The sequence below is a fragment of the Panthera leo genome, chromosome E3 (genome assembly GCF_018350215.1).
Source record: "Panthera leo isolate Ple1 chromosome E3, P.leo_Ple1_pat1.1, whole genome shotgun sequence".
NCBI lineage: Eukaryota > Metazoa > Chordata > Mammalia > Carnivora > Felidae > Panthera > Panthera leo.
In genome coordinates this window covers 36,927,633-36,954,084 of record NC_056694.1, presented here as the reverse complement: position 1 = coordinate 36,954,084, position 26,452 = coordinate 36,927,633, and the positions used below count along the sequence as shown (strand labels likewise).

Sequence of the window (26,452 nt, the reverse complement as noted above, 5' to 3'; positions counted from 1 at the left end):
CGTCGCCCGGGAGACGGAGCGGCAGTGGGGCGGGGCCCAGAGGACTTGGGGCGGGGCTGAGGCGGGGCTGGGCCGGGGGCGGGGCCAGGCGCCACTGGGCGCGTGGGAGGCGGGGCCAGGGTCGGATGGGGGTGGCCTGGGGCTTGGGAGGCGGAGTCAGGGCTTTGGCGCCAAGTGAGGGCAGGCGGGAGGCGACGGCTTTGTGGTAGGTAGCGTCCAGTCAGGCGAAGGGTCAGGTAATCATTCTCGCTGTTCCCGCGTCTTCACGAGGCACTTTTTGGCGGACGCGTAGCTCCCTCCCTGTTGCGCAGCTGGGAGGGAGTGAGCCTGACGGCCCTCACGTTCCAGGGCCCTCACGTCCCCAGGCCGGGGTTAGGAGCCTCAGGCCTTTTCCGCCCCTTCGGGTCGAGCTGCGAGTTCGCCGCTCCGGGTAGGGTAGGTGGCGCAGTCAATGGGCAAGGAAACTTAGTCACTCAGGCCTTAGCTACGGGGGCGCTGCAAGATGAGCTGCGCCCCTGTGTCAGAATCTTAAACGTTCGCATGGAGGCCGTGGCGGGGTTTAGTCCCCTTTGTGGTCCGCGTCCTCTCCACAGCGCGGTGCTCTGGGGTGGTGACCCTGAACCGCCTCCGGGGTGGAAGCCCCACCCGTGCGCTGAGGTGCATTCCAGGGCGGGGAAGGGGCGAGGAGCTTGGCGAGGTCAGCCTGCGGTCACGTCCTCTCCATGACCTCTTTTAATACCAGGCCAGAACCTCCACTCCCCCGGCCTCGGTCCGTCCCTAATCCAACCAGCCTTGTCTTCACCACTTATTAATCACCTACTGTGTGCCCGGTGCTGTGAGGCGTTGGGGATGCGACCGCGAGGGAAACCCAGGTGTGGTCCCTGCCCTTCAGGGGCTCAGGGGCTCAGGGGGAAGCAAGCGTGCAGGCGAGCTCCCGGAACTTGGAGGACTTACAGCAGGAGTTTTGACTTTGTAGGGAAAGGAATCTGAAGAGTAAGAGTTCCTGGGGGTGGTTGAGGAGGGGGAAGAAAAGAAAAAAAAAAAAATTATTATTTCCATTAGACGTTATTATGTCTTGAGTGAGAGGCAGGATAGACAGCAACCCACCGGTGCTGCCTCTGGAGTTTGAACTGTGTTCAAAGTCTAACACATTTACTTTAGCACATCTCTCATAAAACTCCATTTGGAAGAGTCTTGAGAGCTAATTTGCTAAATATACTTGCAGAAGGTAGATGAGGGGACAGATTAAATCTTATTACCCCTTTCAGATGAGAAACACTGAGCCCTGCTCAGCTAAGAGAACAAGAGAGAAGAATTAATTCTAATGGAATGCATTTATTCTCATATCTGTTGTTCTTCCACCAGTACCAAGTGAGCACAGGATCTGACACAGGAACGGTTTGTCTTATTCTCTCCACACTGTTGATTTAAATCAAGAGGGTTGACCGTGATTATTGCTGTGTCTTTACACGGAATTAATGGTTTCTGGGTCTGATGTTGCAGAAATCCTCTTCCTCACGGTATCCTGAGGTAGAATCATCTGAGATATGATGAGCCTTAACCAGGGCCAAGGCTTGGTCTTAAGGGAATGATGCTTCAGAACTGGGCCAGGCCGATTGGTCCACTTTTGCTCTTTTGATCAGCTCTCTGCCTGCAGTAGACAATGAAAACCAATGGGAAAGGGTCAAACTCATCAATACTAGGCTTATTTTGTTAACACACAAAGTAGCTATTAATTGCGTTTCTTCTGAGGAGCAAAAGGGCATGTACAGTCAGTGCCATAATAAGTAATACTGTATGACGTTATACTAAGATATTAATAAATCTAGGCTGTTTTAGCCTTTCCTAATGCCAGATGGGGATGTAGTTTGGGACAGGACCCGGAGTGGTCTATGACACTGACTTGCACACAGAAGAAACCTTTATTTTGGTGTGTGGGCTCTAGGGAGGGACAGAGTTCATAAGGTCACATATCTCAGATCTGAATCTGGAAGAATTAAGACAGTGAAGGGATTGTTAACATCCCAGGGGCCTCACACGTGTGTGTTCAGGTGTAAATGAAGATTAGGTACCACAAAAAGTAAAACTTCTGGGGAGTGTTGATATGGAGAGAAGCATTAGGACCCATCCCATGGTCCTGCCAGTGGCGAGAGGGGATGTGTATGTGCACATGCTATATTAAAGATTCAACTTCTGGATTGGAGGTTTTTAACGACAACAGCAACAACGTCAACAACAACCACCATCTAATATATTTTAACCGTACAGAATGGTTGCCTTTTAGAAATTATGCTGTGGGCATGGCAGTTCAATCAGTACATTGAAGTTTTTCCTTTAGCTCTCCTATAGCTGATGGTTTCTGTAGAAAAGGGCCAATTGATTTCTTTTTAAAACGTTGCTTCAGGGCATAGAGACCTTTATAGGTCATGTTTCAACTTATAGGAAATTTTTATAGTTCAAATATAAATTACATTAAATGTGGGCTTTGTAATGGAGTTAAGGTTAAGTAAAGTTCTGACTTCCCTTAGGCTGTTTATAGTGTTCAGGAGGCCTCCATTCTATTGAGACAGGAGCTATGTTAAAGCAGAAGAATGGTCAGGGTTGGGTATAATAAGGAATATGGGAGGCTCAGTCTAATGATATAACTATTGAGATATAGAAAGAGGTGCACCAGGGCTCTGTACTGCTTTAGTTGGTGGCAGAACCAGTGTTATGGGTTGGATTGTGTCCCTCCAGAGAATATGTTGGAAGTCCTGACCCCTGGTACTTAGGACCTTATGGTATTGGTGACCTTATTTGGAAATAGACTCTTTGCAGATATAATTAAGGTGAGGTAATCCTGGAGTACAGAGGGCCCTAAATCCCATGAGTGGTGTCATGGACACCAGAGAAGAGAACACCATGTAAAGGCAGAGACACACGGCGAAGATGGCCATGTGGTGATGGAGGCAGAGACTGGAATGATGCATCTATAAACCAAGGAATACGAATGATTGCCAGCAACTACCAGAAGCTAGAGAGGCAAGGAAGGATTCTCCCATACAAATTTCGGAGGCAGCTTTGACCTTCTAACCTCTTAATTTTGGACTTTCCCCTCCAGGTCTGTGAGACAATAAGTACCTGTTCTTTTAAGCCAGGTACGTTGTTGTACTTTGTTATGGCAGCTGTGGAAAACTAATGCAACTGGTATTTAATTTTGGAGGCCCAGTACAAAATGAAAATGCAGGGTCTTTGTTAAAAAAAATCAAGAATTCTGGGGCGCCTGGGTGGTTTAGTCCGTTGAGCTTCTGACTTTTGATTCTGGCTCAGGTCATGATCCCAGGATTGTGAGAATGAGCCCTGAATTGGGCTCTATGCTGAACATGGAGCCTGCTTGGGACTCTCTGTCTATCTCTCTCCCTCTCTCTCAAATAAAATAAATAAAAAATCAAGAATTCTGAAATGGTGACAGACTAGTAGATTATTAAACCAAGTTGAGGGCTCTTTTGAGCCCTGGGCCTTGAGTGACTGCTCACTTTACAAGTCATGAACCTGGCTCTGGTTGCTGGGTTCTCAAAGTGCTGGACCCCCTCTGGCATGCAGGAAATGGTTGAAGTGGATTATTATAATGTACACTGATAAACCCTGGGAAACCCAAAGAATACTCACTTCTTTTTCCGACGAATGACTGTGTATGTCACACTAGCAACACACAGAACTGCAAGAACTCCTGTCACAATCCCGAGGCCAAACGCTATCTTCTGGAGAGGGAATGTCTTCTGTGTCTCTGCTCCTGATAAAATATAAGATGGTTTTTTAATTGTCTGATTATTAAGAGGCTGTTCTCGCTGCTCCTGGGTCTCTGGGAAGTTTTTCATCCAAGCTCTGGTGAATATTAATTATGGAAATGAAATGTACATTTAACCCAAGAAAGTGTTCACTGTAGAGAAACCTCATAGGGCAAGTCGTTGAAAGGCGATTTACTAAATGACCTATTCGCCAAATGACCCATTTGCCTAATGACCACTTTGCCAAGTGACCAATTTGCTAAAAGCCAATTTGCTGAAAATCAGTTGGTGGGACATCCTGCTTATCAATAACTGACAGCAGTCAGACACCTTACCCCAGGTTCCCAATGGGCTATGAGACGGGGGTAGCCAAATAGTTATAGCAAAACTCTAAAACTTAAAAAAAAAATCCCAATAATTTCCTGAGTTGGTCATTCATTTAAGTAGTTTCCTACAAAATGGCCTGCATCCTGTAAGTTCACAAGAAAATCGTGTGCAGTGGCTTAGAAGAAGGGAAAAGCGTGTCCTTTATACTCTGTTTTGATTGAATGTAGTTGCTTTAAGTGTGATAAATCACTGAACAGCATCTAAGTCTCTCCTGGCAGAAGAAAAGCTGGCCACTGGTTGTAAACAACTGCATTCTTAGAGACTATACCATTCTTCCTTTATATCACCCAGGTTTAAGGTTTTGAAGTCTTAAGAATTAGCAACCCCATTTACAGAAACACCTCCTTCCTTCTTTTTTCAGCAATGAGTGGAATGGTAAGTTTTCCTCCACTGTGAGCAGCTTTCTTCCAGGCACTAGCAAAGGCTGAGTTGCTGAAGGAAGACTGCTTTTCTGTACTACAAGGGACGTCAGGGGGCAGATTGCATGTGATTTCTAAGGATCAGAAGGATTATTGCTTGACTGTCTACGGAGAGCCTTCCTTTGGCCCCAGAGGCACTGTATGAAATGTCACCAGCACATGGAGGGATTCCCTGTTTCCTTTGCTACCTGTTTAAGAGCTGCTGCTATCTTGCCCTGCAGATGCTGAAGCTGTTGGACAAACAGGATTATTCTGCTCGATTCTACCAGTGGCCCCCTCACTCCCCCGCCCAACCTCTTTTTCATTCGTTTGTATCTCAGGACAGAATAGATCAGACTGCCAGTTTTCTGGTGGTTGCTCTTGTATCTCACCTGGCTGCTGCTCATTGTGCTCATGTTGCACAAGCATTTCCTGGGTGACTGCCAGGGAGCCGTTATGGGGTTCAGGGGTAACCCCCAGGAGCTTACACATGAGTGGGTAGATGTGGATGCTGTCAAAAGGCTCAGCTAGGTGATTCTTTTTGAAATCTGGCCCAAAAGCTCTGAATATGGTCTTCATGTCCATGTAGACATTATCAAAGCCATGATCTCCTTTGTTGAAATATATTATTAGTTGCTGAAAAAAAATAATAATAAAAAAGCCATTTTAGGCTCCAATCCCCTGAAAGAAAACTGTCCCTTAGTTATTGTCATGCTTGTCAGATCCATGAAACCTTTGAAAATTTAAATGACAAGGAAGGACACTGCTCTGCAGTGCCAAAGGGAAGAGCAAGGAATGAAAGATCTTTAAAAAAGAGAATAAAGAAAGTATACCCATTAGACACAGCAAGAAGGTAATACTGACAATAATAAGCTGAAACATAGTGCCTCTGGTGATAGCCTCCTGTGCTTTGCAAGTTCCTTAATCCTGAAGAGAGAAGACTAACACCCACTTCACATTAAGTCAGGCAGGTGGATGGGGATCTGAGAAGTGTACTCAGTGAGAGGCACTGAGACCCAAAGGATTTTCTAATGGTCGGTTCAGAAGTTTCCCTATTCCCTCAAACCTGGTTGGTTATGTTGGGAATGTGACTATTGCATTAAATTCCTTCACATCACTCTCAACTTGTTACATCATGAACCAGGTTTAGAAAGAGGCCAGTGGCTATGGAATTTCTCCTTGGCAAGAACTTAGCTTTGGGCATGCATCCTCAGTGTTCTGGGTCATGTGAGGGATTGCAAAATATCAAGTAATTGTTGCATTTTACTGTGACTATTTCCACCAACGCTAAACAATAACCTTATGAATTTTCCTATACCTATTATACTCTGAACAGATTGCAAATATAATGTTTGGCTCATGTCCATAGCCTAGACAAGTCTTCTTCAAACTATTTCTGGGATGGTCTTCTGTCATGCAGTGTTTAAACATCACTTACATTTTGTTCTGCCATGAATTATTGGTTGATAGTTAACAAAAACCAGACCACCTTAAATCTATCTCACAATTAGTGTTGATTTTGGTATTTTCTTCTTTAGGCTTGCTTATTTTTTCATAACTGCTTTCTTGAGATATAATTTGTATAATTACCATATAATGTACCCATTTAAAGTGTACAATTCAATGATTTTAAATTTTGTTTCACAGAGGTGTGCAACTATCACCACAATCAATTTTCATCACCCCAAAAAGAAACCCTGTACCCTTCAGGAGTCACTCCCCATTTCTTCCCAACATCTCTCCCCCTTCCCCATCCGACAATCACCAATCTGTGTTCTGTTTCTATAGATTTGCTTGTGCTGAACATTTCATTTAAATAGAATCATACAAAGTCTTTCGTATCTACTTTCTTTCAGTAAATATAGTGTTCTCAAGGTTCATTCAAGTTGTAGCATGTATCAGTACCTTGTTCCTTTTAATGGCAACATAATATTCCATTGTATGGTTATATCATATTTTGTTTATTCATTCATCAGTTGATGGGCAATTGGTTTGTTTTCACTTTTTGATTTTTATGAATAATGCTGTTGTGACCATTTGTGTATAATGTGTGTGTGTGTGTGTGTGTGTGTGTGTGTATGAACAGGGCTTCTCCTTCTTCTCCTCTCCCTCCCCTCCTCCTCCTCCTCCTCCTCCTCCTTCTCTTTCTCCTTCCCATCACCCTCCTCCTTCCCCTCTCCCTCCCTCTCCTTCTCCCTCTACCTCCCTGTCCCTCTCCTTCCCCTTCCCCTCCTCCTTCTCCTTGATATGTGTAAAGGGGAACCAGCACATGGTTATTTTTGGTGAATCTACTGGTGATCTGTGCATAATGATCAAGCAAGCACACAGGCTTGGATTCAAACATTAACCTTATACTTACTTCTAATCCTGAATCACTTCTCTCTATCTTTGGCTTATTCCTTATTAAATAAAACAAGGGAGATAAGAGTATCTATCTTTGGGTTGATGGGAAGACAAAAATGAAACAACTCATGTTAAATTTTTAGTACAGTGCTGGACAGAGCTTTGGTCGGGGATGTTTGTCATTATAACTGCATAGCAGTAACATGGGACAGGGTTGGTTGGGTGAGACATGGGGTGAGGGTGGGGAACACTTAGAACTAACAATGGGTTACAACTTGTTTTAATTTTTTTTTCAGAATCGTTTCTCTCTAGAGGCTGTCTCCCAGATCCAAGATGACTTCATTCATTTTAGAATCGACTCACCCCATTGATGTTATAACCAGAGTCAGCGTACATCACAATTGGCAGCACCCGCTTGTGTTTAGCAAAATGGAAGCGTTCTGGGAATTCCTCCTTCTTGTACACATTGAGGTGAGGATGTGCATTCTTCAGTGCTTGGTAAACAGCTTCCTCTTTCCCTGGTTTGGGCAGGATCATCCCAAAGCCACCATAGTCCACGATATCAAACTTGACCAAGTCCTTGAACTTGATGTAGTTTGTCAAGAGGATCTCAGTGACATTGGGCCTCTTTTTTACTGTGGTCATGCCATGGTCTGATGTGATGATGACATTGAGGTGCTTGGTCAAGCTGTGCCTCTTAATGGCTTCCACCAGGTACCCGATGGTTCTGTCAATTTGCTGAATCATCACCCTTCTGTTCTCCGTCTCAGGCCCAAATTTGTGACCCACGTTATCTGGCTCTCCATAGTACAGAGTCACAAAATCAAAGTCTTCCTTAGTGAACCAGTTCATGACAATATCGATGTTCTCCCTCCACTCTGTCTCATTGCTGTCTGGGTGAGTGTAAGACTCCACCAGGGACCGCTGGACAGCCTCCCCTTTGTACTTTGCACCTCCCCCAGGATAGTGGAATGATGCTGTCTTCCTCCCCTGCAAGTACAAGAAGAAAATTCTATCAGGGCTGTATCTTATATCTTTTATAAAATAAGCAAAGCCTGACTTGTTGACATCTCTGCCCTAGTCCCTTTGGAGCTTTGGAGTCATATGGGGTTGGCTTCACCAGGCTTCATGGCTTCACCAGGATCTCATCAAATCTAAAACACTGTTAGTTGCAAGACATGTTATTATTTTATGTGCTACTGGAAGAAAAATGCTGCCAGTTAAACCATGACACTCCACTGATTTTAAGATGCACTCCAACTTTAGAGATGGCAAAATGAAAAAAAAAAAAAGTCCCTTGGAATGGAGGAAAAAGTTGCTGATGGTGAGTGTGTTCTTTAACTTCTTATGCTTCAGGGTTTCTATATGTAAAATGCCAAAAAGTTGATGGTATTTTTGTGAGGATTAAGCCAGATAACTTTAAGGTAAAGTGTTGGGTATTGTGTTTTGGCATGTGCTAGGCAGTCTTTTCTTTGCCTCCAGGTATAGCAAATCACCATAAAGCCTTCGCTGAATTGTATAGTGGACAGTTTGCCTGCCTAGCACCCAATATCCTTCTGCTGGTTCAGAGAGCGCTGACTTCCCCTAGAGGCTCTCCTCTCTGCCCTTGCTTCATGGCTGGTTTGGGATGTATTGGTTCCACATCAGGCTCCAGAAGTGGGATGTGGCTGTGGCCTGGCCAGTTAGAGGACACTGTATCCATTGGCCACAGCAGTTGGTTCAGACGTGGGCCCATGTCCCAGTCAGAGCCAATGAGATTTGATCTTGGGACTTCTGGGGAGGAGAAGTAAGGGCTGAGGAAAGCTTTGAACCAGAAATAATTCAATATATTGTTTTAACAACACATGTGATTGCAAAGTTATGAAATATTCTTAAGTGATCTCCCCAGTAGAAAGGTGGCTGTTGACAAAGTTTGGGAAAATTGTTAGGAAAAAAAAATTATATATGCTCTTTAATGAGTTCACAACAAGATGAACACATCTCACTAAATAAGTCCTGTTGTTGGAAAGCATCTACTCAACCAGGACATGGCACATAGTAGGGGCTCAATAGATTTTTGGTTCAATGAATGAATGACTTGTGTATTTGGGGAGCAAGTATTTTCCTTTGCCTCAGCAAAGCTATTAACTTGAAGGCTGTATTGTGGCACTTGCTGTGTCACCCAAGGTTTGAATGTTTTGAAAAACACAAAAGATTTATTGGTTTTAGTAGAACCAAGATTGGTGTAACTGTGTTGATTTGGTATGGAGAATAAATTCTGATTTTTTTTTTTTATTTTTTTTTTTTATTTTTTTTTTTAATTTTTTTTTTTAATGTTTATTTATTTTTGAGACAGAGACAGAGCATGAATGGGGGAGGGTCAGAGAGAGAGGGAGACACAGAATCGGAAGCAGGCTCCAGGCTCTGAGCTGTCAGCACAGAGCCTGACGCGGGGCTCGAACTCACGGACCGTGAGATCATGACCTGAGCCGAAGTCGGACGCTTAACCGACCAAGCCACCCAGGCGCCCCTGGTATGGAGAATAAATGACCAGGAAGACTTTGGGGATAATGGCACCTGGGTTGTGGCTGTTTGATTAACAAATGAACAGAAGAGTATAAATAGAGAGTAATGAAAACTTCCTATATACTGTTTAAGAGAGAGAAACAAGAAAGCAATTTGGAAGTTGTAGGAGATGCTGTTGTTTTTCTACCCAGATCCCCTTACTGGGCCAGTGAACTCACATTCACTTCAGCTGCTCCATGTTCTGGAAAATTACCTTTAGCCAAGTGGCCAAATCTTGCCTCACCTGGAAAGTTGTTCCATACTGCTCCTTCACTCCCAGCTACCTATGGCCAGGAATTGACTAATGGGAGGACAAAAGACCAGCTTACTTGCTTCAGGCTGGGATAACATGGGGGTGTAATTCATGCACCAGAGCTCCCTGTGGGATCATGCTGAAGCTGGTATCCAACTTTGGGGACCATTTATCTTTCAAACCCTGCCCTGTCAGTTTCCCTTACTCCCATCTCCTGAGAACTCTCCCTCAATGCCTCACATGCACTAAACCCCTGCCTCAAGCTCTACTTTTAGGAAATTTGAAGTAAGACAGAAGTCTTAAGGTGTGCCTGGGTGGCTTAGTCAGTTAAGTGTCTGACTCTTGATCTCAGCTCAGGTCTTGATCTCAGGGTCATAAGATCAAGGCCTGCATTGGACTCCCTCCATGCTGGGTGTGCAGCCTACTTTAAAAAAAAAAAAAAAGGCAGAATTCTTAATACTAAATTCTTCGCAAGGCTCCAGAAGCTCTGCTATCCATAGTTATAGGTGAAATATTGTGCCCTCTGCCCTCCAGCATTCATTTTCTGTGATTTAGTTTTATTTTCTATAAAACACTTTACTCAGTCTGAAATTATCTTACTTTGTTTACTTGTTTACTATCTATTTCCCTCCCTTAGAATGGGAGTTCCAGGAGATCAGGGGCCATGTTGATTTTGTTGACCACTCTTTTCCTGGGACCTAGAATAGGCCTGGTTCAGCGTAGGTGGTAATTGTTGGTTAAACGCATGTAGAATGAATGTATGAATTGCATCTCCTTTAGTCGGTGCAAAACCCATCCTATTCTCACTCCTGATTAACTTATGGAAATAGTTACAGAAGCTCTTCCTTTTTTGGGTTCTAGCATCTTATTTGTAATCTCTTCAGGCAACACATTTTCATTTCTGATAATAGAATTTATATGGTTGCTTTAACTTGCAAATCCTCTAATATTTATTTATTGCATTTCTGATTGGCATTACTCATAATTCTCAGTTTTTAGCGATGGTACTTTGTTTAACTTACATATAAATTGACTTTGCTCTGAAGTATGGAATTGGCTGGAAGGATAAAACTTTCAACGTTTTGTACAACATAGTTTGGCTATTTTATTATCTAGAATAAGCTGACATTGACTTTATGAGGGACTTAGGCAGCCTTGCCTATCCATTTGTGTTCTTGATGTTTGTGTGTTAAATCTCACATGTTCCCAACTTGAAATTGTTTTCTTGTGCTGCGTTCTCAACATACACTTTCTTTAAAGATATCCCAAGCTGTATGATTTTTTTTTACTTGGTCCCATAGGAATTTTAAGAGTTACACTACTCCATGAAAAGAGCTCCAGAGATAAATGTGTATTTGAGTGTGTGCACACACACACACACACACACACACACACACGACTCTGTTTATTTGGGACCCGTTATAATCAAAAGTGCTATTTTCAACAAATACTTCTGAGAAATAATCTGAGCACTTAATTGGATGCAAAAGAGTGGGTATTTACTATTCTACCCTTTAATTAGCATAATCAGTGTTTCCAGTAGCAATAGCAATTGGAAAATCGCTGGTTTTATTAGGTTCATTATTCTCCCTTAGTGTAGTTTTGCATCAATGTGGCTATTATTCTTAAGTTGCTTTTTTAAAACAAGAATTGGTACTTACTATGGGAAAAATCCTTGTACAGATCCCACCAAACTCTTCAGAACAAATCATTAGAGCAGAAGTTTCAGTTTGGTTTTGTATTTTGTTTTATTTCTTCCTTTAAGTGACAGAGTGAATGTCACAAGGTGCACATGTTTTAGGAAGGCCCTTGAACATTTTATCATGGTTGTGCTTTGGTGGGAAGTGTGTGTGGTTTAGGGAAAGGAGTTAGTTCCTCCTTCTAGGGAGTGACTGGGTGGAAAGAGATGGACTGTATGTATGTGAAATTCAGAAGTCTGAGCGTTTTCATTGGTTTTCTGTGCTCCAGAGGAGTCACTGAACAGAAGGAGCCAGACGGCCAAGATTCTATTTTCTCCCCATCCCACACCCTTTTGGAGGTCAGATTATTATTCTTAGAGCCTTTATGATGCATTATAAAAACATGGTTTGGGCCAATATTGGGATGAATTATTCTGTTATTAACACTCTAGGCAGAAGTACCTGGCACCATCTTGCTCACAGCTCTTCCAAGTTTGGAAGCTATTGTCTAGGAGACTTGGCTTACATTGAAAACCATAGCTAAACTCCCCATGGTCTCTCTGAATCCCCTCCTGGTAATAGCCTACCATGGTCCTGATACAGACTCTTGGCAGCCATGGGGATCTCACTCGGATCATCCTCTGCCATTTCACTCCTTAATACACTCTATAGCTCCTCCATAGAGAGGTGAAACGTGCCCCTAGGTTTTTATGGTTCTCTTGGATCTTACAGTCATGGCTGTCTGCCTTTCTCTGAGGATTAGGACTTCTGAACATGGTGAACCACCTCAGCCATTAATCATGTTCAGTTATCAGGTATGTTCATTTAAAATATGAGCTTGCTCTAAATGGAGCTTCTCTGTTCATACCCTGACCATTAGTGAAGTCCTGCTGGAGTGTGGATATGCTCATGGACCATGATTAATGGACGCAAAGGTGGCCAGGAATCCCATCTTTTAGGCATCATGTGTAAGGCATGTCAATGCTTGTGTATCTTGATGAACTCTGGCAGCGTTAGTGTCATGGAAGGAAAACATTTTAGTCCTATTAAAGGTGAATGCATCAATCTCCACAAAGCCTGCCTGGAAGAGACTCAGGAGAACGATGGATTTTCCCAGTGATGGATACAGGCCAGGCCACCCCCCCCCCCCCCCCCCCCCCCCCCCCGCATAGCCCTGCCTGGCAAAACATATGGGTTCCTGAATGACATTTAGGGCCAGTTGGAATCCTGTTACTGGGAAGCTGACCTGGGGCCACAGGTCTGCCTTGAATGCAGTGGTTTTCCTGCTATCTCTTCAGGCTGCTGGGCAATGGCTCTGTCCCATGGCAGGAGATATCAGTGGTAGAATGAGAGATGCACCAACTTCACTTTCACTTGCTAAATGAATGGCGTGTTTTCAGTCGCCTGGCCCTGAACCAGATCTTTTTCTGCATAACCACTTATGAATTCAGCAAAGAGGAAGAACACTCTGATTTTGAGTTGAGCAGAAGGAAACAAAGTCCTGAAAATAAATGGCAATGAGACAAGAACTGTGAATAAGAAAAACTACAGGAAAGAATGCTACAAGAACCCTCATGCCAATGAACAAATATCATAGCAAGTTGAATAGTGAATTAATGAAGACTGCCCAGATCTCCCTAGCAGTAAGATTCACTATCAGATCCATGACTAAATGTTTTGGCCAAGGAAATAATATTCTGTTATGGTTAAGAGTTAAGAGTTGCTGAACCCTGAGTGAATTCAAATCTCAGCTTTGCCTTTTGCAAGCTTTGTGACTTTAAGAAGTTATGGCACTGCTCTGTTTAACAGTTTACTCATCTGTTAAGTGGACATAATTGTAGCACCCACCTAAGAGCTGTTATAAATTAATAAATGTAAAGCACTTAAATCAGTATTAGACATGTAGTGTTATGAATCTTATTTTCTTGGAAGGACAGAATTTATTTGCATGGTGGTCTCTGCCTCAAAGTTAAAAAATGTGACAGAAGGGGTGCCTGGGTGGCTCAGTTGGTTAAGCGTCTGACTTCAGCTCAGGTCATTATCTCGCAGTTTGTGAGTTCAAGCCCTGTGTCGGGCTCTGTGCTGGTAGCTCAGAGCCTGGAGCCTGCTTCGGATTCTGTGTCTCCCCTTCTCTCTGCCCCTCCCATGCTCATGCTGTCTCTCTTGTTTCTGAACACTAAATAAATGTTAAAAAACTTTTAAAAAATGTGACAGAAGAGGAAGGAATCTAGAGCCCAACAGTTAGGAGGAAAAATGAAGCTAGGGTAGAGTCATTGACAACTCCCTGTGATTCATCTAGAAGCTACATTGTCCAATATGGTAGCCCTTAGCCACATGTGGTATTTAGATTTAAGTAGAAATTAATTAAAATCAAATGCAGTTAAAAAGTTAGTTCCTCAGTCTCACTAGCCACATTTCAAGGGCTCAATAAGCACACATGGCTGGTGGCTTCCATTTTGGAAAGTACACAGTAGAACATGTCCATAATCAAAGAAAGTTCCTTTGGTTAGTTCTGGTTTAGAGCTGTAGTGACCAGCTGAAGTGCTAAGATGATTCAGCTTCCTTTAATGACTAATAGTTTTTGAACATTTAGTTTTCAAGACATGTGCATTATCTCAGTTCACCCTCCCAATGGGCTTAAGAAGCAGGGACTCTGACAGTTTTCATTTTATGGGTGGGGCAAATCACACACCCAGAGGAGGTTGTTGCCCAAGGTCATGCAGCTGGAGAAGGGTGGAGCTGGCTGGATCCTGCTCCACGTGTCCAAGTCCACAGCCTGCATTCTGAGCTGCAATGGCACCATCTTGCAACATGACACACCCAGTGTACCTTGGAGCATAGAGGTGAAGCGCCAGTGCCAAGGGGATCTTTGGAGCAAAGATTGGTGTCTTGGGGAAGACAAGGAGGAGGTCCTACTCTGAAGTGGTGACTGTGGAAGCTTATTAAGAAAACACAAAGCTGACAAAAGGTTTTGGGCTAGGACTTAAACACAGAGTTCTGATTTCTGCCTTTTTGAAGCAATAATAAATGGCTACCAGAATCCTTTCAAGTGAATGTTCTCTTAAGAACTTTCCGTGGTCTGAAGATTCATTAAATGGTCAACTTCATTCCTAAGGGCTTTTATGCTTAAGTCTGAGACAAGTGTATAAACAGACATTTATGAAAGTGCTACTGGGTTAAAAAAATGTGACAGAGCCCTATGGTGAGCCCTGGAGGTACAATTGTGATTAAGCCAGACTCTGCCCTTGTAGAGACTTATCCATCAATAATGGCTAAATGCATATTTCAATTAATACTTATGTAAAATCTATTAAATAAGCACATCATCATTATTCCCATTACACATTTAGGGAAACATGCTTAGAGAAGTTAAGTCACTTACTCGAGGTCATAGCTTCTAACCCCCGTCCCACATGCTTAGGAATGTGATGCAATGTCCCTGGAAGCCAACCCAGGGTTTCTGAAAGTACCTGTCTCTGGGCTGTGATCCAGAGGGGGAGAACACCATTGTCCCACCATTCAGTCTTATTCTGTGTGGTCTTGAAGGAGTACTTCCAGTGTGTCTCTGTGTTAAACATCATGTTGTGAATGACTCCATGATCTTCAATCCAGCGACCTTGGGAATGAAGGAGGGAAGGTACTGATAAGTTCTATGAATGGATACTGCCAACGGTGTCAAAGTGATCTTAAGACCTCCTCCAATATCCTTCTGGTTGGCCTACTTCTTCTGGGGGACTGTCACTCTGGGTGGCCACCCTGGGGCTTTAGATTTGGTTTTCTGGAGGTGCAAACATTGGTAGCCATAATGAAAGGGCTAATAGAATCTCACACCTGCCAGATTGGATCTGCTGCCTGGAACAGTCCTGGAGGAAGCTGGGGTGGGCTGTGGAAACTGATGTGTGAGGAGGGAAGGCTTAGAGAGACCAGGTTACTTAGGTTATTCTGTGTCCAGAAGGCAAGAGCCTGGGATTTGGATATATCCTGTGGGGTGATATTCCTTATCTTCTGCTTGTGATGGTCTGATTCAATATTGAATATCCAGTGGGCCCAATTCTTGGCAAATATCCCAGGGTTTTTCCTAGGACTCCCATTGGCTGTGCTGTTTGAGGAAAACAATGGAATCAAGAAAGATTTCTAGACATAGATGGGTATAGACTTATTTCTCTCTACTTAAAGAAGGAAAGTGGATTTTGGGGAATGTGAGTAAGCTAGATTATTCTTGAAAACATAAGAATTGAACCAGATATAGAAAGTACCTGTGATCTTACACTGTACTGGGGAAAAGGAGAGTGCATACTGGGGAGTAGTCTAAAGACTTAACCAAAAGACCCAGGGAACAGCTGAGTGTCCACTCCCCCACATTCTGGAAGAGATTCCTCTGGGTGACCCTACTGATTGCAATAAGATAGTGATGATTTCTCCTATTTCCAAGGTAAATCAAGACAGGACATTCTGTGACTAGAACTTGATTGTCACGGGAATCGAGAGGGGAAAATTCTCCACTGGCTCAGTCGTTGCCAAGCTGCTGGTGGGTAAAGTCCTCTTAGGATGGCCAAGGCTTTCAGCTGGGAAGAAGCAAAAATACTTGTTGCTTTATCATTTCTGCCTTGCAGGTACACCATGCTTGGAATCACTGGAAAAAAGTTGCACTGCTGTCAGGGACTGGGGTCTTGGTATCAAGGTTCCTGGTGAGGGATCAAATTGGATGGTCAACAGGGGAAGAGCATGAACTTAGAGTCCAAAAAGAGCTGGGTACCAGCTCTGAGTTAACTTCTGAACCTGTTATGTGAACTTGAACAAGCCCCTAACCTGCCTGGCCTTGGTTTGCCTGAATAATAGTGGGTAGGGTTTGTGTGATGAAATCATGGCACATATTTATTGTCCTGCCTTTAGAGATTTTCCCCTTTACAGGAATCAGGCACAGAGTTTGCTCAAGATCATGTAGCAGTACTGGGCTTTGAACCCAGGAGGTTTGGTTACACCCCGCTTTTTTTTTAGTAGGTAAAATTTGCAAAACATAAAAATAACCATTAACATTTTAAAGTGTACAATTCAGTGGCACTTATTATAGTCACAATGTTGTGCAATAATCACCTCTTTCTAGTCCCAAGGTATTTTCATCACTGCAAAAGGAGACTGTACCCATTAGCAGTCACTCCCCAGTTCTCCATTCCCCTACCTGCTACTGGCCGTTAATCTGCTTTCTGTCTCCATAAATTTAGGTATTCTGGACATTTCATAGAAATGAAATCTCACAATATGTGACTTTTTGTGTCTGGTTTCTTTTACTTAGTCTCATGTTTTCCGGGTTCATCCATGTTGTAGCATATATCTGTACTTCATTCCTTTTAATGGCTGAATAATATTCTGTTGTATGAATAGACCAGAATGTGTTTATCCATCTATTAGTGGACATTTAGGTTGTTTCTAGGTTGTTTGGCTACTGCGAACAATGCTGCTATGAACATTCATGTATAAGTATCTGTTTGAGTCCCTGCTTTCAATTCTTTTGGGTATATACTTCAGAGTAGAATTGGTGGGTCATATGGTGACTCTATGTTTAACTTTTTGAGGAACTGCCAAACCATTTTCCATAGTGGCTGTACAATTTTACATATCCACTAGCGATGTCCAGGAGTTCAGAATTCTCTGCATCCTCACCAATACTTGTTTCTTCCTTTTTTTTGATTATGGTCAACCGAGTGGATGTGCAGGGGTATCTCAATGGGTTTGCTGTGCATTTACTGAATGACTTAAGGTGTTGAGCATTACAACCTGGGCTTTTAATCTCCCCGTGATACTGTATGTCACGAGGGGGGTTGAATACCACAAGTGAGGGTACTTTGTTATGGGTAGGTGGGGGCCAAATGGACAAGAACTTTTCCTTTTTTGAAATCTACAACAAATCCTCTCCTTGTTGTAGTGTCCAAGTTTTCTCATGGTTGAGCCATGTCATATCACAGCAGATGAAATGGAAGCACAGAGATAATTCACCCAGGTAGTAGCTTGCTTTTGTCTTTATCTTTTTTACCTGCAAATCCTGGATTCTGTTCTGTGTGACTCTTCCTGCCCAGTAAAGAGCAAATCACCATGGAATTATAAATGCCTGCCACTTCACCTGTTCCAGTATTTATCCATGGTATCTATACCACCAACATTAGAATCAGTTGAACTACTGTTAAAAAACACAAATTCTCTGTTCTCCAATCTAGCCCTTGCTCAATCCACACATCTAGGGTTGGGTCTGCGAGTTTGCATTTTCTTAGCCAACTGACATGTCAGAGCCACTGGTTCAGGGACTGTTAGTCATTCACACATGTATGTGGATTAGTTCTAGCAGATTACCCATTACTCCAAAATCTGGGTTGATAGCAGCTTCCCTAAGAGACCAAAGGGAAGGCTGGCAGCTGTCAAAACCTGGAGTATTCCAGTATCTGGGGAAGCCTGGGGGCTCAGAGACATTGGGAGGATTTGGAGGAGGGATAGGAGGAAGCAAAGGACACCATGGACATGGAAACTTCCCCTCCCTGGACCTTAATGATTCTGGTTTCCAGGCTCTGGGACCAAGAGGTCAATTATAGTATCAGTTAAATAGACTAGCCTGGGAACCCATCATAGAATCCCTTTTCCCCTCAAAGAGATGTTACCCAAGTTTCAAACAACTAATCTAAAATGAGTTCAGGGAGCATGACCCTTCCATTTTGTGGCATGGCTAGTCCCAGTAATTGCAAAAAGGGAACTGTCTCCATGGTGTTTGTGTTATTTCCACCCTGACACTTAAAGGTATGTTCTAAATCCAGCCAGTGGCTGGGGACCACTAATGACCCAGCAGGAATTTCCATTGCCCCTTCGGTTCCTCCTTCCTGCTGCTCAAGCCTCTTTATCATGGTTAAGGTCCTGTTCTGGAATGTGGGCAGAACAAGATGGGGAGGTGGGGGGAAAGCTAAGAAATGAACAGTTGTAGGGAGCAGCAATCAGTTTTACTAAAATTGCATTTTGTACTCTGGAGACAATCAGGGACTGGGCTGGGAAAGCTGCGTGAAGGCAACAGTGTTGGCCATGCCTGGAGTTCCAGTAGCTGCAAAGGAACTGGTTTCACTTGGGTTGGGTGATGCTGCCCTCACTGCAGTATGATGCTACAGAAGCGGGGCTGCTTTCAGGAGTGGGACACCTGGGTTTGGTCTTGGCTCTTGAAAGTACTTGTTCTTCCCTTGGGCTTCATTTTCCACCTTCATAAAATGAGAGGATTAATGATTTCCAAGGTCCTCTCTGGCTTTATCCATTCTGAGAGTCTATTATCCATGTCATTTCAGTGTCTGTGATGTGGGTAATTATGCAAGTTAAACAGGAAGTAGGATGAGCTCTCTCAGAGAGTGTTAATCCTGCTGCTTGCTAATTATGCTTTAATCAGGGTACAATGCATACTCCCACACCATACCAGTTATGGCAAGATGCAGGTAAATTCTCCCAGCCGAGCATTTCAGGTGTGGGAACGAACCCAGCTAGATTTGACTCGTTTCTTGATTCTCAGAGACTGACATTTATTTATTTCTCAAATACTGGAAGGTGAATTTAGAGAACCATCAAATCCAGCATTTGATCCAAACCCTCCCCTTCAAACATTTTGACCCAAGTACTATCCTCCATTGTCCCATGGTGTTCATAATCTAGGGAGCAGGGGAGAGAGTTAATAAGAGAACATGTTCTGGGGGTGCCTGCAATGCTCACAGTCACTCAGTCTTAGGATTCCCCAACTTACAGGCCCTGCCGAGAGACAGGTCTAAGTACCATATTTGTACCATGTGATGTCTCCTCCCTACATTCAGTTGGCTGGCGAGAAACCCAATTCTCTCTCAAGACTTAAACCAAGAGATGCAGTAACTAATCAGCTGGTGGTGGGCTCCCAGTAGCCTACCATGATAGGTCATGAGCAAAAAGAGAAAGCTGATTGTGAGTGAGAGAAGTAGAGATAAGAGAGTTCCTGGGGCTGATTAGAAGGAGCACTGGGTTTCTGGATGTCTTCTTTGGAAAAGTGTCTATTCATGTCTTCTGCCCATTTCTTCACTGGGTGATTTGTTTTTCAGGTGTTGAATTTGGTAAGTTCTTTACAGATTTTGGATACGGTTGATGGGGGGGGGCAGGGGAGAGGGGTAAATAGGGGATGGGCATTGAGGAGGGCACTTGTTGGGGTGAGCACTGGGTGTTGTATGTAAGTAATGAATCATGAGAATCTATCCCCAAAAACCAAGAGCACACTGTACACACTGTATGTTAGCCAACCTGACAATGAATTATGTTGAAAAAAATAAATAAAAAAAAAAATAGGGACCACTGGGTTTCTGAGAGCCAGAAAAGTGGGATCTGGTTTCTCTAACTCCATTTTCCATTTTTCCTAATTATCCCTCATTTGGTTCCCTTGCCCAAGTTTGGCTGTTAGAGTCTTGCAAGGTGGTCCTTTCCCTTGAGCTAGTGTGAAAGGATTTCTGTATTTTACTGACATAGCTGGAGATCAGTGCTCCAATAGATGCTGAGCAAAGTGCAGTGGGAACACAGAAAAGAGGGTATCAGGGAAGGCTGCACAGAGGAGGTGACACTGGAGCCTGGTGGCAGGTGAGAGTAAATGCAGTCCATCCTTGAGCAACATGGGCTTGCATTGTGCAGGTCCATTTATATGCCAGATTGTTTTTGACAAATACAGTACAATACTATAAATGTATTTTCTCTTCCTTATGACCTTCTTAAAAATTTTTTTTAACGTTTTATTTATTTTCGAGACAGGGAGAGACAGAGCATGAACAGGGGAGGGTCAGAGAGAGGGAGACACAGAATCTGAAACAGGCTCCAGGCTCTGAGCTGTCAGCACAGAGCCCGACGCGGGGCTCGAACTCACGGACCGCGAGATCGTGACCTGAGCTGAAGTCGAACGCTTAGCTGACTGAGCCACCCAGGCGCCCCTCCTTATGACCTTCTTAACAACATTTTCTTTTATTGTGAGAATATAGATTATAATACATATAACATATAAAATATGTGTTAATTTACTAAGTTATCAGTAAGGCTTCTGGTAAATATTAGGTTATTAGTTTTTAAATTTTTGGGGATTCAAAGTTCTATGTGGGCTTTTGACTGTGTGTGGGTTCACCACTACTAACCCCCATGTTGTTCAAGTGTCAGCTGTATTTGCCATGATTTTTAACTATTAAAACTAAGCAGTTCACTGCTTGGGCAAAAGTAGATAGTGGTGGTTTTATAATACCCTGCTCGAGTTGTAACCATCGTCAGTTACCTCCCTTCAAGGATTAGGTAGCTCAAGTTTGCCTAGTTCTTATTTGTTAATGACCTGAACTTACATGATATGCCTTGGGAAAGAAGTGAGCACTGTTGTTCTGTTCTGTTGTTGTGGACAGATCACTATTTTGGCCATTGTTAGATGGCTTGAGAGTTTAGTTCCATAGTTTGAACTAAGATAGGGTCAGGCGTCTACCTGGTAAGACTGCTGAAAATCTTTCCTTTTTTGATTATAATGACAAAATGGTCGAGATGGTTCACGACAGGCTTATTGTTGTGAAGAATAACAAACAACAAAATTGTTGTGACTGGCTTATTGTTCTAGAGCAAAAGCCCTGCTCTAGAACCTGTAATTTTTTCAGTTTTTGCCAGTGTTTTAGGCTATTCCTTGGCTTGTGATGGATGAAAACCACTCCTAAGATCAGGACTAGACCAGACGTAGACTTTAGACCTATACTAGATCTGCCAAGGCTCAAACCTTCATGGGCCTTCAGATCATACAAGAAATGGGTATCTGTGCAGTATTGCCGTGGGCTGTCAGGGAGTATCATTGGAACTGGGCACACATGGCATTAATGCCATTCTATCCTGCTTATACTTTGCATTCAGCATTCATCTCATTTCCTCTTGAATTTCAGGTGATTACCTCTAAATATGTTTTCTCCATTAGTTTAAAAGCTTCCTAAGAGTAGGGCTGTGCTCATTTATTTTGGTATCAACCTGGCACAAAGCATAGGGCTTTACCCTTAGTAGGCATTCAACAAATGTTTGTTGAGTTTAATTGAAAAAATTCCCTCTTACTTCTGCCCCATTTGCAGATGGCCAGGTATGCTCTGAACAAGTAGGAAGCAGAACCTGATTTAATCCAAAGTCAATTTGGGAAAAAAGATATTTTAGTGGGATTAAAATAAACCATGCCATAACTTAATAACTCAATAAGGGCATTCCTCTCCCCCACCCCCCCCGCCCCAAACATTTGCTCTGCTCCTATCTACTAATTTTCAGGTGGAACAGTGTATATTTACAGATAGTCCATCTGGGTGTAGACACACTTTAATGCTGAGAAACTGCTTGTGTTATTCACTAATTCCTTTAAACTAATCTACCATATAAACTATAAGTATATCTTCATTTTCCTCCCGATTTGTGATTCATTAAGTTCACATTCCCAAAACCAAAGAAGAAAATGTCTTGTTAACCAGCTAGTATGAAGTCAGGAAGAATGGTTGCCAAATCAGGTCAACTAACCACCTTAAATCCACACAATATTCCATTCTCAAGCTAACAAGCTCATTCAGAACCACAGCCAAGACACTGATGGGAAAGCAGCCTCCACTGATGCTGAAAACCACACTCACCCAAGTGTGCACACCCAGGGTACCACCCATTGATAATACACTGGACCCATAACAAAAGTACTTGAAATGAGAACAGGTGAACCAATCAAAATTTAAAACCTTATCAATTCCTGCTATAGAACTGAGGCTTGTCCCCAACACTAGCACTCATGATGGCAGCCCTTGTCTGGACAGAGAATATAAAACCCTAGCATGCCCATTTTACTAAACCACTCTTGCTCATGTGTAAGTGCGAATGAAAAATGCTGATGCTGCTTCTTTTTGACATTGCTTTTTAATTATGGTCATCAATAAATCATTTTATCCTTGAACAAGACTTGAGAATGGCCCTAAGGCAGAAGCACAATTCCTTAGGAACTAGGCCAACAGAGAATGGTCTTTCACACTCTATACCTCTTCCTTTATCTGCTGTCAAAAGCAGAAACGTTCTCTCTTTGAGTAGCTGGAAGTAGACGGCTTCTTGAGTTCCATCTGGAAACTCTGTTAACACACAGTTCTACCCTTGACCTGCCTTACTAGCCACTGTGACGGAAATGGGATCTCTCCGCTGTATTTTTTTTTCTCACTTTATTTTCTCCTCTTACCACTATAGTGGACTGAATGGTGCCCACTGGCACCCCCCGCCCCCCCCCCCCATTTATATGTCCATATTCTTATTCTCAGAGCCTGTGAATGTTGCCTTATTTGGAAACTAGGTCTTCATAGTTGTAATTAAGGATTTTGACATGAGATGATCCTGGATTATCCATGTTGACTTTAAATCCAAAGATAAATATCCTTACAAGAGGCAGAAGAGGAGAGGACTCAGATGGAAAAGGAGAAAGGAGACAACATGATCATGGAGGCAGATATTGGAATGATGTGGCTACAAATCAAGGAATGCTGGTAGCCACTAGAAGACAAAGTGGGAAAGAAAGATTCTCCCCTTGAACCTCTGAAGGGAGCATGGCCCACTGATACTTTATTTTGGGCTTCTGGTCTCTGGACTTTCAGTTGCTTTAAGCCACCCAGCTTATGGTACTTTGTTACAGCAGCCATAGGAAACTAATACACCTGTGCTGTTACCCTCAAGTGGTTCCAGCTTTTCTCACTCAAGACCTTGGAATCCAGAGCAGTCATGATTTTTTTTCTCAGTTGCTGTGGTGTTTTGGGCTAACACGTTCTCATGTGTAATCCATAGACCTGAAGCATCAGCATTACTTGGGAGCTTCTTGGAATGGCCCCACTTCAGATCCTTTGAACTGGAATCTGCATTTTAACCAGATCCCCAGGTGATTCATATACATATTCAAATTTGAGAAGCACTAATAGGAGAATCTCTAAGGTGGCAATTAGATCTTTTCTCTACCTGGAAGAGTCCTAGTTTCTTCATGTTAATTATGGTGTGGAGGTTATATAAAAACAAAACCAAATCAAATTCTTTGGTTAGAAATTTACACTGATGTGGTATAGATGACATGGCATAATGTCTGGAATTTGCTTTACAAGGTTCCAGAAAGGGGACACCTGGGTGGCTCAGTCGGTTAGGTGTCTGACTTCAGCTTGGGTCATGATCTCACATAACCTGCATTGGGCTCTGTGCTGACAGTGCCGAAACTGCTTGGGATTCTCTTCTCTCCCTCCCTCTCTGCCCCCCTCCATCGTTCATGCTCCATCTCAAAATAAATAAATAAACTTAAAAAAAAAAAAAGGTTCCATGATGTGCCTGGGTGGCTCAGTCACTTGAGCATCGAACTTCAGCTCAGGTCATGATCTCATGGTTTATGAGTTTGAGCCCCGCATGGGGCTCACTGCTGTCAGTGCAGAGCCCGCTTCAGATCCTTTGTCCTCCTCTCCCTTTGCCCCTCCCCCACTTGAGCATGCTCTCACTCTCTCTCTCTCTCTCTCAAAAAATAAACATTAAAAAAAAAAAAAAGTTTCCAGAAAGAAAGGCAGGCAGGCAGAAAAGAAGAAAGAAAAGTCCACTGAGTGGAGACAATGGAACAGGATTGGCAAAATGTGGAAAAATTCTTACAGTTCGGTGATGGGTATAGGGGGTTCCTTGTGCAATTTTCTCTGCTTTTTCTACACTAACTTTAGAAATTAGTGTACTGAAAAGTTAGGGAATACCCTGGTTTTCCAGCCTTCCTTATTTTCAATTATTTTCTTTTCTTATTAATTTTCTTAATAATAAGAAATATTTTCTTATTTCTCCACTTTTCGTTCCTTGTGGAGATGATTAGTGTTGGAAACACGTCTTTTCTGTCTCTATCTGTGGTTTTCTTTGTTTCATCTGTGTTTGGGGCTTTGTTGACTTCCAGGACTTTTTCAGTGGAGAGTGGTTTCTGGGGGAGAAGGATGGGAGCTGATTAAAAGGTTTACATCTTCTAACTAGGTTTCCAACAACATCTGCTGGGCTTGTACTGTTAACCAGCAGCAGGGATTTAATTTCCTTTTCCTTTCCCTACCTCTCTTACCTCTTTCAGACTCTATTTTTTTTTCACTGGATAGAGTGTCACATGGGTGACTTTTGGCCCTCTGATTTATATGTGATTTGTGTATTATACCTCTAGTTCAAGGGTTCTCAAGTAGGGGGTGATTTTGCCCCCCAAGGAACATTTGCAATGTCTTGGAGACATTTTCGGTTGTCACAACTGGGAGAGGGGAGGGATGTTGCTAGCATCTAGTGAGTAGAAGCCAGGGATGCTTCTAAACATTCTACAACACACAAGACAGCCCCCCCAAAGACAAAGAATGATTTGGCCTAAAATGTCAGTGGTGGGACATTGAGAACCCTGCTCTAGTCTTAAAGATCATCTAAATACATTTGGCCATCCTTCTTTTGCTCTTGTTTCAGGCAGAAGGAGAGGTGGATTCATGACTGGTTACGACATCTATGAGGACTTTTTACCTCTTATAGGTTGATTTTGGGATAGAATGTAAGTAACTGATCATTTGTGCAAATTGTGCCCTGCCCACCTCCAGGGGGCACCACCCACATAGCATTCATGAAAACAGTTCTTCCCAGAATTGTGCTGTACACCGTCTACATGGTTACAAGTGGTGGTTCTGATTTTGGAGTTGTTCTGGCGGGGTTCTGGAATTGGGAGAAGCTTAATTTCTGACTGATAGGGACCTTGAGCCTACCATCGAGTGTCCTTCCAAGAAAGGAGGAAATGAAGAGCAGAGAGGACCTCACTGTTATTATCCTCCACCATCATCTCCTTACGAGCATCCCCCTTTCACCTCTGATCCATATCTATTTGACTAGATTCAAAATTGTTAAATTATAATATCACAGCTTACATTTTCTATAGCCTTTGTCTGAAACATGGTGGTGATAGCTTCTTATTTTCAGTAGGTTCCTTGGGGGAGAAAATATATGCTGCTGCCATAAGACTTCCTATCCACCCACCACTTGCTTGGCGGGATTTCCTTAGTTTCAGCAGCATAACTTATTCTCACTGGTCTTCAATCACTTTGCAATAAAAACTGAGATTGCAGAAATGTTCACTGTCATTACCAGTGATGGAGCAGTAAGTACAGGCTTCTGGAGAGGGAGAAGGAATTGGGTGATTTAAACTAGCAGAATGAGCTTCTAACCCTCAGAGAATGGCTTTTCATTTCAGTGAGATCTGAGGGGAATTGGGACAGTTCAGGGAGACTGGGGGGACCATGCTGGGATGTGGCTGTTTGCAGGTGTGGGTACTGTATCCACGGGGTGCCCCATAGCTGAGGCTGTGATTTCTTGGGACTGAGTACTGGGCCACTGGACTGTACACCCCCATCCCTACATCGTCAGCCCCAGGCTGGCGTGGTAGACCTCAGCACTTCCTGCCAGTTCTTCCTCTGTTGGTCTTTTCTCTGATAACAGTCCTTGACTTTCCACTGGGAACCCACCAGCCCCTGACTTGCAGTCTACCTGGTTTGTGTGAGGCTTGCCACCTCCTTAACCCCAAACTGGGGGTGGACACGTAGTCTCAGCTTGGGTGTTCAGCATTGTTCCACTCTCCCCCGGGCCATAGCGATTGGTTCTGAGAAGTAAATTGGTCCAATGAGAGCCAGCCTTGGGAATTTTGTGGTCACTCTTAGAGAGAGACAGAGAGAAAGAGAGGGAGAGGGAAAAGGAGGGAGATAGATCATTGTGATGACATAATATGAGGATCTGGATTACTAATGCCTGTAGTTATCAATTAATTATGTCTTACGGTACTATTATCGGTTGAACTCTTTCTCAAAAAAGATGTTGAAGTCCTAAGCTTAGATGCTCAGAATGGGACCTTATTTGGAAATAGGTCCACTACAGAGATGAGGTCATGCTCCAGTGGGGTGGGCCCCTAATCCAAATGACTTGTTCCCTTACAAGAAGATGACTATATGAAAACAGAGACACAGGGAATCCAATCTGTGGATTGGATGGAGGATGGGACTGTGGCATCTACAAGCCAATGAATGC

General features: G+C 43.2%; 1 protein-coding gene across 1 annotated transcript; it reads right to left on the bottom strand.

Moving 5' to 3' along the window:
* Positions 1–1,458: 1,458 nt before the first annotated feature.
* On the bottom strand, positions 1,459–26,069 carry LOC122209840 (ectonucleotide pyrophosphatase/phosphodiesterase family member 7-like). Its single transcript, XM_042922058.1, has 6 exons — positions 25,919–26,069; positions 14,842–14,987; positions 7,259–7,885; positions 4,945–5,188; positions 3,649–3,772; positions 1,459–1,651 (listed from the first exon to the last, which is right to left on the bottom strand). Exons 2-6 carry the CDS (start codon positions 14,950–14,952, stop codon positions 1,597–1,599), a joined length of 1,161 nt encoding a protein of 386 aa, XP_042777992.1. The 5' UTR covers positions 14,953–14,987; positions 25,919–26,069; the 3' UTR covers positions 1,459–1,596.
* Between the last annotated feature and the right edge of the window lie 383 nt (positions 26,070–26,452).